The sequence below is a fragment of the Drosophila hydei genome, unplaced genomic scaffold (assembly GCF_003285905.1).
Source record: "Drosophila hydei strain 15085-1641.00,03,60 unplaced genomic scaffold, DhydRS2 tig00000253-arrow-arrow-pilon, whole genome shotgun sequence".
Lineage (NCBI taxonomy): Eukaryota > Metazoa > Arthropoda > Insecta > Diptera > Drosophilidae > Drosophila > Drosophila hydei.
The window spans coordinates 239,449-257,394 of record NW_022045698.1 but is presented as its reverse complement, the minus strand read 5'-3'; the positions used below and the strand labels follow the sequence as shown (position 1 = coordinate 257,394).

General features: G+C 36.1%; 1 protein-coding gene across 2 annotated transcripts; it reads left to right on the top strand.

Moving 5' to 3' along the window:
* Positions 1–282: 282 nt before the first annotated feature.
* On the top strand, positions 283–17,870 carry LOC111592500 (dual oxidase). Of its 2 annotated transcripts, none has more exons than XM_030223703.1 (11): positions 283–339; positions 3,061–3,503; positions 12,452–12,532; positions 12,726–13,075; positions 13,152–13,356; positions 13,426–13,829; positions 13,890–14,167; positions 14,229–16,001; positions 16,061–17,144; positions 17,211–17,339; positions 17,409–17,870. In XM_030223703.1, exons 2-11 carry the CDS (start codon positions 3,347–3,349, stop codon positions 17,535–17,537), a joined length of 4,590 nt encoding a protein of 1,529 aa, XP_030079563.1. In that variant the 5' UTR covers positions 283–339; positions 3,061–3,346; the 3' UTR covers positions 17,538–17,870. The 2 variants fall into 2 exon arrangements, with proteins under 2 accessions (XP_030079563.1, XP_030079564.1); XM_030223704.1 differs by lacking the exon at positions 283–339 and adding an exon at positions 385–444.
* Positions 17,871–17,946: the final 76 nt, after the last annotated feature.

Here is a 17,946-nt window from a genome sequence, read left to right as displayed (position 1 = left end):
GTCATTTAAAAACGGATTTGGAGACGGAGATCCGCCGCACAAACGAAATGGAGCATGAGCCTACCCAGTGGGGGGATGAAAACAGTAAAATAATAATGAGAGAGAGGGAGAGAGAGGCAGAGAGAGAGAGAGTTCGCACGAGCGAGTTAAAGACGGCGGCGTTGTCTTCGACCGGTTTCTTTCAAGAGCGCGAGGGGAGGTCGATTAACAGAGTTTGGTGGCGTGCTGCTTGTTCCCTAGCCCAGCTGAGGTGCCAGGCACCAGCAGATATTTCAGTACTCAACGAACTCTTGGCGGCTACGGACGTTTGGCGCTCTCCTTGCTGCATGGGCAAACTTGGTGAGCGCGACGTGGGACGAGCGACGCAAACGCTTGTAGTGAGAGTGATTGTAAACGTGTCGCGCATGCGTTCGTCGTCTTCAATTGTTGCTGTTGACTCGCTCGGTTCGGTTTCGTCTTCACCGTTATTATAATTTGTGTGCTGCTCGTTTTATCTATGCAAAATGACAAGCCAAGCTAAGGGGATGGCAAATTGTTGAAATTGTTTAGCTGCAATTTTCGCTATAGGAAGAAAAAACAAGCAACAAAAAACTCCACCCGCTGCAATGTTTTTAAATAGTCTCCAAGTTGATCATTGTTGTTGCTTCATTTTTGGTTTTGTTGTTGCTTTTTTGGGTCGACGTTTCGTTGGTTTGCCATCTCTGTTACGCACACGCAAATTCGTCGTGTTCGGTTTTGTCTTTTCGCCTCTTCTTTGTTCGCTTTGAGCGTCGTCTTCTTGTCTTTTGCTTATGTACGTTTTCGTTCATGAATATAATTTATGTTCGTGTTTATTTCTGCGGCTGCTGCGGCTACTCTTCTCCTTCTTCTTTTTTAAAAAAAACCACCTCTCCACAATCTTCCCACTCTCCACCTCTTCGATGCAACAACAAAAACAATTCACAAAATTTATTTGTCGCTTGCGCAATTTTTGCGCTAAACACAAAAATTATTAGCAAAACCGAAATAAAATTTCAAGTACGAAAATTAAATATATAGCGGAAGTGCAAAAATAACGGTTAAATGTGTGTGCAAAAGTCATAAGTGCTCAAGATAATTGAAAAAAATACAAATAAAAACAAATAATAAGGAAATAAAATAAAATGAAAGTTGCAAACAACGGCAAGCTTATGAATCAAGTCTTTGGTTATCTATTTTCAAGATTTGCATACAAATTATTTTAAACTAGTTGACACGATAAATACGCAGGGCCTTAAGAGATAAAATTATATAAGAATTTACACGGCTGCCAAGCGCCTACAAAGAGAAGAGAGCGACGTGAAGAGAGCATGAGTTAAGGACGAAAAGTAAAGCTGCTTCGATCACTCAAGTCTTTTAATTGGCAATTATTACAAGAGAGTCGCTTCGCAGCACTAAGTGGCCCAAAAAATTATTCAACCTTTGTCCAAAACCGCATCATTTTATTTTTCTTTTCTTTGCATTCCATTATAATTATAGCTTTCAACTCTTCCACGCTTTCTTGCATTTCTATTGCTACAGCTCACACGCTCGCTCGCTCTTACTCTCTCGCTAGCTCTCACTCTCTCTCTCTTTGACTACTTATTACAGTTACCAAGCAAATGTCCGCTGTATAATTTGTGTATAAAAAAACTCTTTTTTGGGTGTCTCTTTGGCTTTATGATTTTGCCGTTGTTGTTGTTATTATTATAATGGAATTGTTAATTGTTTGCAGTTGTGCAATGTATTTTTTATAGCTACGCTTTGCTTATGTTGTTGTTGTTTCATTTTCGGCATCTTTCTCGACGTCTCTCTGACTGTTGTCGATTATGACTAATGGACGGACATTTGTCGGTTTTGCTTGTAAGCCCGCAGAAGGTCAATTGTTTTGTGGGTAATTCCGTTTATTTGATATACGCATACACATGCACATATACATGTACACATGTGCATGTGTGTCTGTATATAGGTGTATGTAAGTTTAAATTCTTCACGCTTTGCCATTTATTTAGTTGTATCCATTGCATTTAATAAACTTATTGTTGGTTTCCTTTTTTGTTTTGCTTGCCTTACTTTATGCAATATAATTAATTTGAAACATTAACGAACCATTTCGTCATTTACTTAAGCCTTTTGTATTGCGGTTTTTATTTCCGTTTTTTGGTTTTATTCGTTTTTGTTTTTGTTTTTGTTTTGTTTCATTTCATTGTAAAATATAATGCACCTAAATGCTGTTTAATTTTTTGGCTAAGTGGTATTTAATGCATTTTTGGTTTACTTGTAATTTTTTCGACATTCTTACATTCTTACAATTGTATGTATATGTAATATGCAATAATATATATATATATATATAATATGCAATATATATGTATTTCATATGTTTATATTCTGGCTGCTTATATTCCAGCTTAGGCATGTTTAAATTAATCTTCAATTCACTCCAAAGTCCAAGTCTATCAAATCTGAGCTGATTGAAAAAACATTTTTATTTAAAATTCCTATAGCAAGAATGTATCTATTGATTGTGTCGATGGATTACATTATTAATTATTTAAAAGTCTTCGTTACTGAGTTACTAAAAGCCCAATAAAGTATATACGATATATTACAGATTGAGTTAATCCTTATTAAATTCCAAGTGTGACTTTTCCATTCATTTTTCACACTGCCAAGTGGATATATATATATATATATATATATATATATATGCAAATATGCGTTCTTTTTATCTACTTTTGGAAATGTTGTCAATGCCAACAGCTATGCCAACTTTCGGATTCACCCAAGTTCTAACACCCTCTAAACCCCCTTTGAAATGAAGTCAAACAACTGTTTAAACATTTAGAAGTTTGAATGACTATTAAAAACAAATACTCATATTTGTAGCATCGACAAATCTTATGCAAATTTATGATAAATAAATAAATAAAACGTGTATTCGGTAACGGTATAAATAATTTGAAAAAAAAATCCTAGTGATAAATTTTGTTGACTAAGAATAAAAAACACAATTTGTTATATGAATCACAAGTTTTTTACTAAAGTTTTGCATTTTTGCAGTGCTATTTTGGAAATTTACGTGGAAAAGATGAGCAAACGCTAAAAGTCGGCCAATGTGGCGTGTGATAATCCATATATATACATATATATAGCCAATAATAAAGTATATATAATGCAAAATTGAATCGCCCGAAGCTAAGCCAATCCAATCGATCGATCCCCGCTCCCTCAGTGTGTGCTATACATAGTTTTGCTTAATTAATTTCACAATACAATCAATCCGACAAGCTAACAAAAATAAAAATTTGCTCACAACAATAGCACAAAATATCACGGCTACATAAATATGAGTGTTCCAAGCGTGCCCCAACAGCGGGCATCAAAATATTCAAACACAACTCGAGTCCCGCGTTGCTGGAGATCGTGTCTAACGCCCAGGGCATTAGCCCCCCTATTGTTGCTGATTAGTCTGGGCCTCAGTCTGGGCTTTGTGCATTGTTATGGTGAGTACCTTTTGCATATGCCTTAAACAAAAAATTCAATTAGTCTAAGTTTCATACGAAATTCCATTGTCATGCAAAAAAAAGCGAGAAAACTATATTTTTGCATTTATAGGGAAAAAGTAGGCTAAAACTATATACAGCTAACATACAAAATTTTTGGCTATAAAAACAAAAAAAAATTGTGACAGCTGCATTATATAATAATTTTCTAAGGTATATAATTCATTTTGGATAAAAAATTTCAAATACATTATAAAAATATAAATAATATTTAATAAAAAATTGCAATTTATAATATACAACAATAAAAAAATGTCAATAATATTTTTATTGTAAATTTAATAAAAAAACACAAAATATATAAAATTTCATAGACACGAAAGATGAATATATATATACATATATTTGTATATTGCATATAGGCAACAACTGGGCTATAACTGCATCGAAAGCTGACATTATGAGATATAAAAATACTACAAAATATAAATAAATCACCATCTGGATATTAAAAAGCTATTTGAAAATTCAAATTTCAGTTTAACGTATGAAAAAATTATATAGAAATTGGATAATAATAACATATATTATTTATACAGTGCTGTTAAACCGAATAGGTTTGATTTGAAAAGTGAATTTCATTAAATGAAAACTTCAATTTGAATGAAAAAATTTTTCTTATGCTAAAAATCAGTTTTTTAATCTGTCAATGCAAATTTAGTATTTTTACCAATTCATATTGTTTTATAAGTGTAAAATTTAACTCAATACTTTACCTATTAATATACAACTATTATTAGTATATAAATAATTATTAGTATAATATTAATTCTCTAATTATATATAGGAAGGTACCGTTCATAAATTATCTACCTAAAGGGTCGCTATACTAAGGAACTGAATATACTTCCAAATAAATCAATGAAAACATGCTTCCACTTAACTTTCACGCTAATGAGTGAAATCCTTCATCGTTTTGTAACATAAACTGCTCAACAATCGAATAGTCAGCAACAAAGTGTTTATTTTGTTAAGTTATTATAAAACTTTGAGAGATTCACTGTGCAATGTTTTTTTCTCCAGCAACAAAACAAACAACAATAATTTAATATAACAACTTGAAAAAATGTTTACAAAAACGAAACAAAACGCAATTGCTAATGGGGAAGCATAATGAAATTGGCAAAGAAAGGAGGAACACAAAACGTTTACATAGATCAAGCGATCCAATGCCTTACCACATGTGGAGGGGGCGAGGTATACGTATATATGTATAAATATAGATAAGTTTACAAACAATGGATAATAATACACATTGTTTGCAATAATTTCATTAATGCCAGACAACAACGGAGAGGCTAACGATCCGTGAATAAATCAAATGATTAGCAAAAATCAAAAGAAAACATTCAAATCAAATCAAATAAATAAAAAATGCTATGTAAATTAAAATGATCCATGAAATTGAGAGAGGAAATAAATCTCAGTCTGGCCGGGCAGCTGTTTGGCTGGTTGGCTGGTTGGGCGTGCATTGACATTTGACTTGGTCCACACCCACAAAACTAACCGTTTAATGCACAAAGCGAAGTACGTGACCGTCAGCTGCAACATCTGTTCGACAGCTGAGAGAAACCGAGAGACAGAGTGTGAGAGAGAGAGAGAGAAAGACACGTAGAGGGGGCGAATCAATAGCTAAGGAAATACTCGTATTAATGCCCATGCATAATAAATCAGCAAAGCCGCTTCGCGTTTATCGGTCAGTCGATGCCACGAGATCTCGACATGTCTGCCGATATGCTGTCAATCAACTAGACATAGAGAGGCACAGCGAGACATGGTAGCTGTATTGTCTTCCGCCTCTCCCGCCCCATAGGCCATATGGATGACGTCAAACAAAAATGTTAACTGGTTAACTGATTCTGTCATTATGATGAGTTTATTTTGTTGTAATTGCAATCAATTTGCCTAGCAGTTCAGGAAAATGAAATTGATATTTGTCTGAGTTAATGCTCAACGAGGCAACAGCAGCTAAATATATACGTGTGTTGGTTAGCACGTCTCTTCTAAATGACCCCATAATAAGAGTTGGAAAGTTCCGGGTTTCAGTATTAGCCAAATGTGTGAGCATTTAGTACTTGGCTCAGCACCAGATCGCATCAGTTAGTGTTGATTAGAGTTAAAGGCTTTTTAACACTTTTCAATATAAATGTTGAGTTGACATATAAAAAATTGGGCGCTAATTGCTGAGTGAAAAGAGTCAGCCAAGGAAATAAATTCAATAAGTAAATGAAATATTTATTAAATATATGAATATATAATATTAAAAACATATGAAATATATATATACATAAAAAATAAAAGTATATAAAGACACAAACATATATATAAAAAGAAAAAATGTATATTTAAAAACAAAAAATGTATATTCTAATAAATATGTTAAATGTTGCGAAATTTAAAAAAAAGTATAAATAAATACTTTAAATTCAGATAGATTAAATAAGCCGTAATTTAAGTTTTGTGTAATACCATTATTCTACAAATCTCTGATATATAAATTAAAAATGCAAAATTGAATTAGAACTTATAGATTTCCACAAGAATGTTGTACCTAACTCAAGTTAATTATTTTTATTTATTTATGTCTTAGTTTCTATCTAGTTTTAGACTAAGAATAAAAAAAGCTTGAAATTTTATGATTCAAACTTCTAGAACTACTTTTCAAATAATGCAAATATGTGCGATATATATATATATACATATATATTCATATGTATATGTTCACTAACTTGATCAATATTGGCCATTTGCAAATCTTGTGTAATTCTATAAAACTAATTTGCAAAAGTTGTTTATGGACACTTGGCACGCCGATAACTGTCGCAATTTATTTCAATTGAATTTTATGTTATTTTATGCGTGCAAATTACGCATTAAATTGTGCCAGTTAAGATCTGAGAATGCCATAAATGTTGTTACGCAACACAAAAAAAAAATAAATGTTAACTAACTAAAGCATTTGTTGCTGATAGACTAAGCCAGTTTGCCTTTTTTTTACATACTGAATCAGAGCTCAATGTTTTATAGATCGCAGAGCTAATGCTTTAATTGACTTTTAAATTGATTGAGCAGTGGTCAGGGCTTTAAGTATGGGCCACGCCCTGTTTGGTAACAATATTTAGGCCCAATTAACATATTTGTTTGCCATTTAACGCTTGGCTTGATCGTTTGCAATGACAAACTGTTTAAATTATATTTACTAAATTATTTGTTTTAAGTCGAGTCTCACTTTTCTATAAATTTTAAATATTTTGAAATGTTAGACAGTTGAATTGATTTTATTTTTGTTAGCAGTCTTAAATATAATACTTTACGACATGAGCTAGAATTTATTTTTTGTTTATTTGTTAATTATTAAGCGCCGGATAAACACACGCCACTCAGCTACGGATGTTATTTATTTATGCACTAATTAATAAATTTTAATTTTTTTGCTTTGATTGAACATGTATTATGAATCACAGTTTTAAAGAAATGAATGCTCGAAGTTTAGATACCCTGTAACTATAAAATAAACATAAAAACATAGAAACTATAAAAACTAAAAAAATGAGCAAAAATAAAACAAATGTTAAAATAATATAAAACATAATCAAATGTAAATAAATTATACAAAATAAAACCTAAACTAAAGTAAACTAAATGTAAAATATAAATAATTAACTATGACATATTTCTTATAAGAACTATAAATTATATTTTATTAATTTGCGATTTATCTTGTTTATTAATGTTTTACTACATTGTTTATAGTTTAGTTTTGTATTTCTCTATATATATATCCATATTATATTTTAGTGCATAAAACAGAGTATGTTCAAGTCGTCCCTGCATAAATTTCATTCCAATTATATTTTTAACGCGAAACTCCCACTATAAAGATGGTTAGTGCAAACCCGTTTTAACAATTAATGGCAACGGCCGCAATTTGCAAAGCAAACTGAAGCATGTGATTTAAAGCATTTATTTTAGTTAACAAAAATAAAAAAATTAAAAACTGAAGCGTAGCTTACGAAAAAATTAGTAGCTGTTTTTGTTTAATTATTCTTTTCTAACACACTCTAAATGCCAAACGTTTTATTTTGACAATGAAACAAAAGATGCGCCAAAAACGTTTTCAGACGAAAACAACTATTAAAATCATGACGTTGACAGCAAAGAGTCAGAAACAACAGCAACAACAACAATACGGATCATGACTATATTTTGTGCCATTTTCGAGAGCAATGCTCGCACGTGTGTAAATGTGTGCAACTGTGTGTGTGTGTGTGTATACATATGTGTAAGTGTGAGGAACGATGGATGGCAACAACGACTGACGACGACGACGACGACGTTGTGAGTCTATATTTAAACAGCACAGAGCCAGAGCGTGGAGCGCAGAGCGCGCTGCGGCAACAATCATTCAGAATCAGATCCGGTTAACCAAAAACGTAGCTAACTAAACGCCAACAACAATAACAGCAGCAGTAATATTTCTACTGAAGATTTACTCATCGGAAGACTCAGCTGACTTTATGTCTATATATGTCTACACATACATATACGTATATAATTTATTGCGTTGGTGAGTTTGGAATGCCAGAGGCAAACACCTGCTTCTCAGCTCGAAAGCAAACTTTGGCACAATATGTTTGGAAAAACATTCACGACATACCACGGATGCACAAAAAAAAACAAGACTAAAAATAAGCTCTAGTCAGGAGTGTTCGACTAGAAGATACCCTGAACTTTTTTCTGAGCAGCTGACTTTCATGATTTTGGTGGGAATTTCTGAGACATGCCTAAGGTTGAGTACTCGTTAACTGTTTTTAGTTATATACTAAATTAAGTATGTTAAAAATGAATTGTTTGATCAAGTATTTGAAAATAGTGTACAAGAGTTTACATCCAAGAAATAGACAGAGAAACAGATCTAGGCTTGGTTGGCAATCCAAATCAATAATATATATAAATTATGGGTTGAGCCTTCTTCTACCTATTACATACTTTCAATCATTATTGCGTAAAATTCTCTCAAATTTAAAAAAAAGAATTATATTCTAACTTCTTTATGAGTAAAACTGAATTTTAATTGAATGAAAATATTACTGAACATTTGAAAAATATATATTCACTTTAAAAATTATTTCTTGCTGTGTATATATACTATATATATAGACATTTATACATATATATAGTACTTATATAAAACGGCAACTGCTGTTGCTATCGCTACGTTTCGGCTCGTCATCATTTATCGCATTGTTGCTGTTGTTGCTTTTAGCTTTTCTATCGTCAACGATTTCACGTTCGTTTTCTTAGTCTTTTGCTTTTGTTCGTCTTTCACTTTCATGCGCAGGGCCAATGCGTGACATTGGTCAATTAGATGGTTATTGCAATTGGGTTATCACTATATACAATATATATATATATATATTATCTGTATCCGAATTGTGTTAATGTGAGGTAAATTTGTTGGAGAAACTTTTAAATGCTTTGAGCTAAATAGAAATGAGATACTTTTGCACTCATGATAAACAAAATTGCTAGGCAGGCTTTTAGGCTAAAGACCTGCAAAATATAGGTCTTAGATAAACACCCCTATACGTACATACATCAGTTGCTGAAAAAGAGCCATTAAATATAATAACTACCCAAATGCTCTATATTTTAAACAAGCTGTGCAATTTGTTCCGTTACTTTTAAATTTTGTTGTATGCAATCATATACCCCATTATTAAGTGATGATTCCATAATAGAGCAATGCGATGTGGTAGCTCGACAATGATTATCATGATCCTTATCTTGCAAAAGAAATTTTTTCTTGCTCTCAATATTTCCCTTATTCTACGAAAATGGCAAAGCGTAAAGAAGTAAAGGCGTAGGAACAACTTCAATTGTAATTCGCAGATGGGCTTAGTAACTTAGTGGAACTTAAGTTGACGCTTGTCTAATACTTCGCTCGACTTTCCCTCATTAAATTTAACAAAGGGGAAAAAGGAGAAGACGTAGCACGAAGCTTCGATTCTAACTAAGAAAGATGAGTTGAGTGCCTTAGTGGAAGCTATTCTGAGCAAAGGAGTGAATGTTAAATTTCCCAATAATTTCCAAGAGAACACAGTCCACAGCAGAGCGTACGACGAAGGGCACATTTGGATCGTAACCGAGAGAGGTGAGCTGACACACACATGCAGTCTAGAGCGTGAGTGCGTGGGAACTTTTTCGTTGAGTGCTTTTTGAGTTCTTGTTGTTGTTTTAATTTGATAACAGCCAATGCGCTTATCCTTTACATACAATGCATACTTACCAGGTGATATATGGTTAATAGTTCTTCAATTGATTAATTAAAGTTGCTTTAAACTATATCGGATTAAAAATATAAATTGTAGTGCAAATGCTTTTTTAATGTATGTATGTACATACATACATACTTATACCTATATCTTGCATATTTTTCTTCAATTGCACAAGTGAAGAGGCATGTTAAAATGCTTGCTATTGCTATGTCTCGGTATGTTTGAATGTGCATGCGCTTGTTAGTCGATTGTGAGAGAGTTTCAAATATGAGCGCACTAATACACATTTGCACATACGTGAGCGCCTCTGCTTGATCTGAGCGTAGTTACAGGAGAAAATGATAGAATCCACAAGCGGGCGCACAGAACTCAATATCTGAACTGAGCGCGTTACTAATAATGAAGGGAATTCACATTTCGACATTTTCGTATCAATAACAGCGTGAGAATATAGGGAATGGTTGAGTGCTAATTGAGTTGTTATTGTATTAGAGCAAATGCTTCGCTTAGGCTCCCACATTTCGGTTAATGCAGGTCAGTTGCTTACGAATAGCTGGTGCCATCATAGCTGGCATGCGTCACTCATTTTTGTGTCATTTACTTATATTATTATTATACTATTATACATTTTTATATATGTATTTAATGTCATTATTTCTTAAGACAGTCTGTAGCATACTTTGTATTATATTAATTTTTAAACAATGCCTTATTTTTCATATATATAAATGAGTATAAATATGCAAACATGTACCTTTATATATTTAAATAATTTAATGCCGCTTAAGTCTTTCACTGCCAAGTCAGATTGTCCAGCTCAGCTGATATTTGTATTTCAGGAGAAGGGTCGAATATCTGTTAGTTTGATTCGTTATTTATAATTTAAATAAAAATGATTTTATTTTAAATGACATTTTAGCGTTGAAGCAGCAAACCTTGATAATTAAAATAAATAATGATTTTATTTTTATTTAAATTTATTTGTTGACTTTAGACAACAGTTTGATACTCCATATAACTGAAGGTCTAACGCAACCGGAAGCATTTTATGTGAATTTATGATAGAAATCCATCATGGGATGCCGAGTGTTTCTGTATTATATTGTGCTTTATGGCTGGAACTAAACCTAAACTTATATATATTTATGTGTGTGGCAAAAAGTTGACCTAATCAATTTGTCAAACGCACCAAGCAAAAAGTTTTTGATTCATTGACACATAAAAATCATATGAGACAATGAAATCTATTTGTTAACTGTTAATTGCTTGCCAATTTGAGAGTTGGCCAAAACCAAAATGAAAAACAAATTTAAGTGTTCAGCTAGAAAATACCCTAGAAGTATGACCTAAACTGTATTGCTAAATTATTGTTTATATATATTTCATTTTCATCTGGCAGTTACATAAGATGGCTCAAAACTAATATGCCCCCGTTTTGGCTATCAATATTTTGCGTGGTATAGAAAAATGCGCACATGACTTAATTTCATCTAAAATCAATTAACACTATCCATATAGCCATATAGTCACTCAACTTTACGCCAGGCCAAAAACTCAACTGCCTAATGAAGCCCAAAAATTCTTTTTCATCTTTTGCGGCTTAATTAGACAACAAGAAAAAGTTGTCAGCATCTCAAACAGCTGGCCAAGAATGCAGTCGCTCCAAACGCTTCAACTCTGGCCAAATGCATTGTTGTTTTTTGCACTCTCAATTATTTTGGCATTAAGTATTTTGCTTACACGCAGCTTTACGTTTTGAAGATTTTGGCATTTTGATGTCATTAAACCAAATTCCATTTGTTTAATTAAAATTTCCAATATTGGCATTTCTATAACATAAATGTAAATAATTAAATAAAACTAATTTGATATTTTTGAGATCATGGCAAGAATGAAGTGCGACAAATCTACTTTTTAAACTGTGATTTTTGACTTACAAAGGAATGGAATAATATAAACTAAATATGGTTAGAGCTTATTGAAAATACGATTCAATTTTACGATTAAGATACGATTCAATTTTTTGTTAATAATGATGTTGATTTAATAGATTAATTATTAGCTAGATTAACTAACTTAAATTGTGTTATATGTGTATATGCGTATATAAATTCATTAACAAATTATTTTAATTGAATTTGTATTTTCTTATCATAAATAAAAAAATAATTTTTTATAAAATCTTTTTTTTTCATCTACAAAACTTTTAAATATTTATTTAATTTGCCTATAAATTATATATATTTTTTAATATTTTATATATATTAATAACTACTTATTTATTATTAATTCTCTAATAAATAAATTTTATATTTAAATAAATTTATTTTATATATATATTAATTTACGAAAGTTTAAAATACCTATTTAAAATGCATATTTTTAAATATTTTCTTTATTTAGAAATTTAAAATTTTATCTTTATAGTAATATATGATATATTATAAATATAAGTAAACATTTATAAATATGTTTTTTATATTTTTGAATTATCAATAATTTTAATGTTTTTACCTTCCTATTAAAATACTTATTTATTTATTGCAAAAATTCGTAATATATTTTTAATATTTTTCATTAATTTCCATTTTATTTGTTTCTTATTTCCAGAGAAAATGTATAGTCAGACTGAGAAACAGCGCTACGATGGCTGGTATAACAATCTGGCCCATCCCGACTGGGGCTCTGTAGGTAGGTGCAAAGTAGAATATATAGTGATATTATATAAGTATGTTAAGGCAACAACTTTCTAAATGTGCTTAGAGGGCGGCACCTCATTTAAATTAGATTTGCCGTCGTTAAGGGCAGCGATTTGCATTAACACGACGTCCGATTTGCATTGAATAGATTAATATAGTGCCAACAATTTTAAAACTATTTTCAGATAGCCATCTGGTGCGCAAAGCGCCGCCCTCTTATTCAGATGGAGTTTACTCGATGGCAGGTGCCAATCGGCCGTCGACACGGCGATTAAGTCGTCTATTTATGCGCGGACGCGATGGTCTAGGCTCGAAGTTCAATCGGACGGCATTGCTGGCATTCTTTGGCCAGGTGGTGGCCAATGAGATTGTGATGGCGTCCGAGTCCGGTTGCCCCATTGAGATGCATCGCATTGAGATCGAGAAATGCGACGAGATGTACGATCGTGAGTGTCGTGGCGATAAATATATACCATTCCATAGGGCGGCATATGATCGCACCACGGGCCAGAGTCCAAATGCGCCCAGGGAACAGGTGGGTGTTAAATGGTGGGCGTGTGTTATTGCTTACCAACTGGTGTACAAATGTCGCAATAAATATTACTCCGCAGATAAATCAAATGACTGCTTGGATTGATGGCAGTTTCATTTACAGCACCTCCGAGGCATGGCTCAATGCCATGCGATCCTTTCACAATGGCACCCTGCTCACCCAGAAGGACGGCAAGCTGCCCGTACGAAATACGATGCGTGTGCCGCTCTTCAATAATCCAGTGCCCAATGTCATGAAAATGCTAAGCCCGGAACGTTTGTTTCGTAAGTTTCATGCAATTTCAATTTTCATTTTTATTCTTTACTAAATTCTTCACTTCGTTCGATTTTCAGTACTGGGTGACCCGCGCACAAATCAAAATCCCGCCTTGCTCTCCTTTGCCATACTCTTTCTGCGCTGGCACAACACCCTGGCGCAGCGGATAAAACGCTTGAATCCCACTTGGTGTGATGAGGATATCTTTCAACGTGCCCGCCACACGGTTATTGCCAGTCTGCAGAATGTCATCGTCTACGAGTATTTGCCGGCATTTCTGGGCACTGCGATTCCGCCATATGAGGGCTACAAGCAGGACGTGCATCCGGGCATTGGACATATCTTTCAGGCGGCTGCCTTTCGCTTTGGCCATACTATGATACCGCCTGGCATTTATCGGCGCGATGCCGAATGCAATTTTAAGCAGACGCCTATGGGATATCCGGCAATACGTTTGTGCTCCACGTGGTGGGACTCCAGTGTAACTAGATAGACTCATATATTCCGTATATTTACATTTAACGAATCTTATTGATTGCAGGGTTTCTTTGCCGACACCAGCTTGGAGGAGGTGCTATTGGGTCTATCGTCGCAAATTTCAGAGCGCGAAGATCCCGTTTTGTGTTCAGATGTGCGCGACAAGCTGTTTGGGCCTATGGAATTTACACGTCGAGATCTAGGTGCTCTCAACATTATGCGTGGACGTGATAATGGTTTGCCCGATTATAATACGGCCAGAGAAGCATATGGCCTGCACAGGCATAAGACCTGGACAGACATCAATCCGCAGCTGTTCGAAGCGCAACCCGAGCTCTTGGAGTAAGTTTTAACTGAAGTTTTATGTAATTCCAATATTAATCTAAATTGCTTTCATTCACAGCATGCTCAAGGAGGCCTACAATAATCAGCTCGACGATGTGGATGTATATGTGGGTGGCATGCTGGAGTCCTATGGTCACCCGGGCGAGCTATTTACTAATGTCATCAAGGAGCAGTTTCAACGCTTACGCGATTCGGATCGCTTTTGGTTCGAGAATGAGCGCAATGGCATCTTTACGCCCGAGGAGATTGCCGAGCTGCGTAAAATAACGCTTTGGGATATTATCATTAATAGTACAGACATAGCCCCGGATGAGATACAGCGCGATGTGTTTATGTGGCGCACTGGCGATCCCTGTCCGCAGCCCATGCAGCTGAATGCCACAGAACTGGAGCCATGCAATTATTTGGAGGGCTACGATTACTTCTCCGGCTCTGAGTTGATGTTCATCTATGTATGTGTTTTCCTTGGCTTTGTGCCCATACTCTGTGCCGCCGCCGGCTATTGTGTGGTAAAACTGCAGAACAGCAAACGACGTAAGCTGAAGATACGTCAGGAGGCGCTGCGCGCACCACAGCAAAAGGGTTCCGTGGATAAGATGTTGGCACGTGAGTGGTTGCATGCGAACCACAAGCGTCTAGTAACAGTCAAATTTGGACCCGAGGCGGCCATCTATACCGTGGATCGTAAGGGCGAAAAGCTGCGCACATTTAATCTTCAGCATGTGGACGTTGTCAGCGTGGAGGAGTCGGCCACAAATCATATAAAAAAGAAGCCCTATTTGTTGCTTCGTGTGCCCAGCGATCACGATCTAGTACTGGAACTCGAGTCATATGGAGCACGTCGCAAGTTTGTAAAGAAGCTGGAGGATTTCTTGTTGTTGCACAAAAAGGAATTGACACTGATGGAGGTGAATCGTGATATTATGCTGGCCAGAGCAGAGACACGAGAGCGACGCCAGAAGCGTCTGGAGTACTTCTTTAGGGAAGCCTATGCACTGACATTTGGACTACGGCCGGGCGAACGCAGGCGACGCTCGGATGCATCGAGCGATGGCGAGGTGATGACAGTGATGCGCACCAGTCTGTCCAAGGCGGAATTTGCGGCGGCATTGGGCATGAAGCCGAACGATATGTTTGTGCGTAAGATGTTCAATATTGTGGACAAGGATCAGGACGGACGCATTAGTTTTCAGGAGTTCCTCGAAACCGTGGTGCTCTTCTCGCGTGGCAAAACGGACGACAAGCTGCGCATCATATTTGATATGTGCGACAATGATCGCAACGGAGTTATCGACAAGGGCGAACTGAGCGAAATGATGCGTTCGCTAGTGGAGATTGCTCGCACCACTAGCCTTGGGGATGACCAGGTTACCGAACTAATCGATGGCATGTTCCAGGATGTGGGACTTGAGCATAAGAATCATCTAACCTACCAGGACTTCAAGCTCATGATGAAGGAGTACAAGGGTGACTTCGTTGCCATTGGGCTGGACTGCAAGGGTGCCAAACAGAATTTCCTGGACACATCCACTAATGTGGCACGCATGACCTCCTTCAATATAGAACCCATGCAGGATAAGCCACGGCATTGGTTATTGGCCAAATGGGATGCGTACATAACCTTTCTGGAGGAGAATCGTCAGAATATATTTTATCTATTTCTATTCTACGTGGTGACCATTGTTCTATTCGTGGAACGTTTTATACACTATTCCTTTATGGCAGAGCACACCGATCTCCGTCATATTATGGGCGTGGGCATTGCCATCACTCGCGGATCTGCGGCTTCTCTATCCTTCTGCTACTCGCTACTGCTGCTGACCATGTCGAGGTAAACGTTCACGTTCGACTTCCTTGAATATTCTTAATAGCTTTTCCTTCGACTTGCAGAAATCTGATTACCAAACTGAAGGAATTTCCAATACAGCAATATATTCCATTGGATTCGCACATACAGTTCCATAAGATTGCCGCCTGCACAGCGCTCTTCTTTTCGGTGCTGCATACGGTTGGACATATCGTTAACTTCTATCATGTATCCACACAGTCGCATGAGAATCTGCGCTGTTTGACGCGCGAAGTACACTTTGCGTCGGACTACAAGCCGGACATTACTTTCTGGCTATTCCAAACGGTCACAGGCACCACGGGCGTCCTGCTCTTCATCATCATGTGCATCATTTTCGTGTTTGCCCATCCAACTATACGCAAGAGAGCTTACAATTTCTTCTGGAACATGCATACGCTCTATATTGGGCTCTATTTGCTGAGTTTGATACATGGTCTGGCACGTCTTACTGGTCCGCCACGTTTCTGGATGTTCTTCTTGGGACCTGGTGTTATCTACACGCTGGACAAGATTGTCTCGCTGCGCACCAAGTATATGGCACTGGATGTCATTGACACGGACCTCTTGCCCTCGGATGTTATAAAGGTCAAGTTCTATAGGCCGCCAAATCTAAAGTATTTGTCTGGGCAGTGGGTGCGTCTGTCCTGCACCGCCTTTAGGCCACAAGAGATGCACAGCTTTACATTGACCTCGGCGCCGCACGAGAATTTCCTGAGTTGTCACATCAAGGCGCAAGGACCTTGGACATGGAAGCTGCGTAACTATTTCGATCCCTGCAATTACAATCCAGAGGATCAGCCCAAGATACGCATTGAGGGCCCGTTCGGTGGTGGCAATCAGGACTGGTACAAGTTTGAGGTGGCTGTCATGGTGGGCGGTGGCATTGGTGTTACACCCTACGCCTCTATACTAAACGATTTGGTCTTTGGCACCAGCACCAATCGCTACTCGGGCGTGGCCTGCAAAAAGGTTTATTTCCTGTGGATTTGTCCATCCCACAAGCATTTCGAGTGGTTCATCGATGTGCTGCGTGATGTGGAGAAAAAGGATGTGACCAATGTGCTGGAGATACACATCTTTATAACGCAGTTCTTCCACAAATTCGATCTGCGTACAACTATGCTGGTGAGTTGTGAAGGACTTATCGCTCGTTTGAGTCTGTTTTTAATTGAACTTTTCTCTCTTTTGTAGTACATTTGTGAGAATCACTTTCAGCGCCTCTCAAAGACATCCATATTCACGGGTCTCAAGGCTGTCAATCATTTCGGGCGCCCCGACATGTCCAGTTTTCTGAAGTTTGTGCAAAAGAAGCACTCCTATGTAAGTCCTCAAGCAATTGATTCGATGATGGAATATCTTCATTCAATGATTGATGTTATGTTTTTACAGGTGTCTAAAATAGGTGTCTTCTCTTGTGGTCCTAGGCCGCTAACAAAGAGCGTCATGTCCGCCTGTGATGAAGTGAACAAAACACGCAAATTGCCTTATTTTATACATCACTTCGAGAATTTTGGTTAAACCTTGTGTATGCCCAGTTCTTAATCAGCTCTACAATTATCTGCCAACTATAAAAAATCACACAATGAAACAAAACGGATTACTCTACGAATATTATATGCATAGTATTTAGTTTCATTCATTAAGCATTTAAGCGAATTTAGATTTCACCTGACCAACCTACCCGCCCCTTCCCCTTCATTCCCTTCTCTCACCCTAGTCCTACTTAACCTCGACTATCTCTCACGTAATCTGTAACTTCATAAATTAGTCATGTTCTACAATTTAGTGCATTATGAAAATTTCCATTGATATTTAGCTACAATCACAACAGCAACACGAAGAACAAAAAAAACGGCCCTTTTACTTTATATACATATACTTATGTATGTGTATGTGTATATGTATATGTGTATTTATTGAAAATATG